General features: G+C 51.3%; 1 protein-coding gene across 1 annotated transcript in view; it reads left to right on the top strand.

The window, feature by feature from the left end:
* EMH_0083590 (uncharacterized protein) overlaps positions 1–754 on the top strand; it is a gene marked incomplete at both ends in the record, with an annotated part of 1184 nt that extends 430 nt beyond the window's left edge. The window contains 2 exons of the mRNA XM_013500655.1: positions 180–478; positions 617–754. Of these exons, the coding sequence (XP_013356109.1) occupies positions 180–478; positions 617–754 (437 nt within the window). The remainder of the gene's footprint in view (positions 1–179; positions 479–616) is intronic.
* Between the last annotated feature and the right edge of the window lie 1845 nt (positions 755–2599).

The raw sequence follows: 2599 nt of genomic DNA, 5'->3' as shown, positions 1-2599 counted from the left end.
AGCAGCAACACATGCAGGTGCAACAGCAAAGTGAGAAGCAGCAGCAAGAGCTGTTGAAGCTCGCGCAACGCCTTGAGGTTCTGCGCAAATCAAAGGCTCACTTTGAGGCGAAGGCAGCGCGCACAGCCCTCGTAGGTGCATGTAGAGTTACGGCTTAGTTTGCATCATTTCATCAGCAGAAGGATACAAAGAGGAAGAAGCTGACACTGCAGGCGAACAAACGAATTTCCTACGAACTGAAACTAGTTCCTGCTTTTTGAGGTATGTACGTCAGGCACTAGATGCCGCCTATGCGGATCTGCGAACGGAAAGAGAGGAAAAGGCCTTTCTGCTTCGGCTTGTTTATCCCCATCATCTTGAGGATAACATGAAGGCAACAGACAAAACGCATGCGCAATCGCCCAGAGAAGAACCACTTCTGGAGGAACCCCTCAAGAATTTTTCAGAGATAGATCCAAAGGAAGACGCCACGGAACAGGTAGGAGCATACACCCAAAACCCTAAACAGGTGACCCCAAGCCCCCCGCCTTCAGTCGCTTTCCCCATAGCGCCTAACCCATAACCCACAAAACTGTAAACCCCAAAACATTAAAAAATGCTGCTGCGCGCCTTGCAGGTGACGGATCAGCTCTGCTCGACTCAAGCAATTGAAGGCACTAAGACGGAAAGCGATGAATTGTGTTCAATTGACGAATGCAAGTCTACTACTCCTCCTTGCATATTTGTCTGCCTATCCGTTGATGCTGGCTGTTGAGCTCCAGCCTGAAGTCGCCTGCTGTATCTTTCTTTTCTGCTCGTCAGTACGAAGAAAAAGACACAAACACAAATACCTAAACTCGTACACACCACATGCCTGCTGCTGTGCTGTTTCAGATCAGTTTCAGAAGCTGTCACCGCAGAAGACGAACAGCCATTCACCTATCGGCGAAATGTGCACAACAGGTATATATCAATTTCCTGTTTCTTTTAATATAATATATATAATCAGATGTAATAAAGGAAGTGTATATATTTTTTCCTATCATTATTTGCTGCCACAGTCGTGTTCATGCATACATGCAATGGGGGGAGAAATATGTTTTTAGAACAATACACATTCATATGATAATAACGTTTTATAACGTTTTATGAAGGTAAACACATCCCTAGAACCTTCACAGAAATTTTTTACTTGAACTACAGGACGAAATATAAAATGTAACTTTTATAATACATTTCTTTCCTGTGCATCGCATTGCAGAACTCATTCAACCCCCACCCGAACTCAGTGCTGCACAGGAGCCTGGTGGGGGCTCTCGGGAGCCTCTTGGGGAGAGCAACGTAGCTTCTGTGTACAACCAGGAGCAGACTACAACACCCACTCTTCCTCTGCGTTTAAGCAGTCTCCATGAACCGTCACAGATGCAAGCAGAGCTGCATTCAAATGCAAAGACGGATCTTTCTGCCTCTTGTCAGGAAGTGGGTTGTAGTAGAAGGGGTATATGTGCCTCGCTCCCTGCTGCTAGCCCCTGTATGTCTCACTGCTCACAGCCAACCTGTTTAAGCCAAGACGGCGGTGCAGAACGTCTGCTGAGGATGAGGCAGCAGGAGTCGAACACACTGCACACCCTCAACCTCAGCTGGTCAGCAGGGCAACCTGCAGATTACAGACAGACGCGCAGCTGCATCGCCAGCAGCAGCAGCAGCAGCAGGGAGGAGAGATGCGGCTTGGGGTCAGCTGCGCTTCTTGGAAGAAACCATGCACACCGCGAAGAAGAACAGATGTACAGACAACTGAGTCCGCTGCAGCAGCAAGGAAGCACCCCCAACTGCCCGCTCAATGCAACAAATTCACAAACCCCAAAACCTTGCAGCTCGCACTACAAATGCACAGCTTGCGGAAAGGCTCAGGAGAAGCCGCAGCAGCAACAAGAACACACACTGGGCTTCCCTGCCCACGACCCCTGCAGCAGCTGTTTGCATGAGACCCACGGAGGCATATCCGCGGCGCCTACAGCCTCAAGCCACTCTGCTGAAGCAGCAGTCGGATATTACTCGCTTTCTGATGCTTCCGCTGCTGCAACGCTGCACAGAAAGACGAACTACGGAGAAGACAAAGACGCAAGGCATGCAGCAGCAGCAGCAGCAGCTGCTGCTGCTGCTGCTGCTGCTGCAACAACGGCACCATCGGCCCGTCCTGGGAACTGGGAGGCTCACCACGCAAGCAGAATCAGCACTAACGTAGACAGCGAGACCTCAGAGAATATGCTCTGTGCAAAGGGGGCCCCCAGAGGAACAACGAATTCGTCTTCCCTTGAGGGGCCCCCATCGAACCCCGGCGAGTTGAGTAACCGGGTTGCCCATGGCGGCCTGCATCGCAGGCCTTGTGGGGTGCTGCATACAAATGCAGCAGCATCATCAGCATATCATGCTGCAGCAAACAAAGATGAACGCGACGCCCTTCACCAGCACAGGGGAAAGGAGGGCCTTGTGCGTGCTGCAGCGCTCCGACAAACCTCTACAGCGTCGTTCCGTGGCAACTACAGCAGCAGCAGCAGCAGCGTTACAGCAGCAGCGGCAGGGCAGCACTGCGCAGCATACCGCAGCCTGTCCGCATCTG

Source organism: Eimeria mitis, genomic scaffold, assembly GCF_000499745.2.
Source record: "Eimeria mitis Houghton genomic scaffold, Emh_scaff5688, whole genome shotgun sequence".
NCBI lineage: Eukaryota > Apicomplexa > Conoidasida > Eucoccidiorida > Eimeriidae > Eimeria > Eimeria mitis.
Note: the sequence above shows the minus strand (reverse complement) of the source record. Positions and strands in the feature narration are given on the sequence as shown.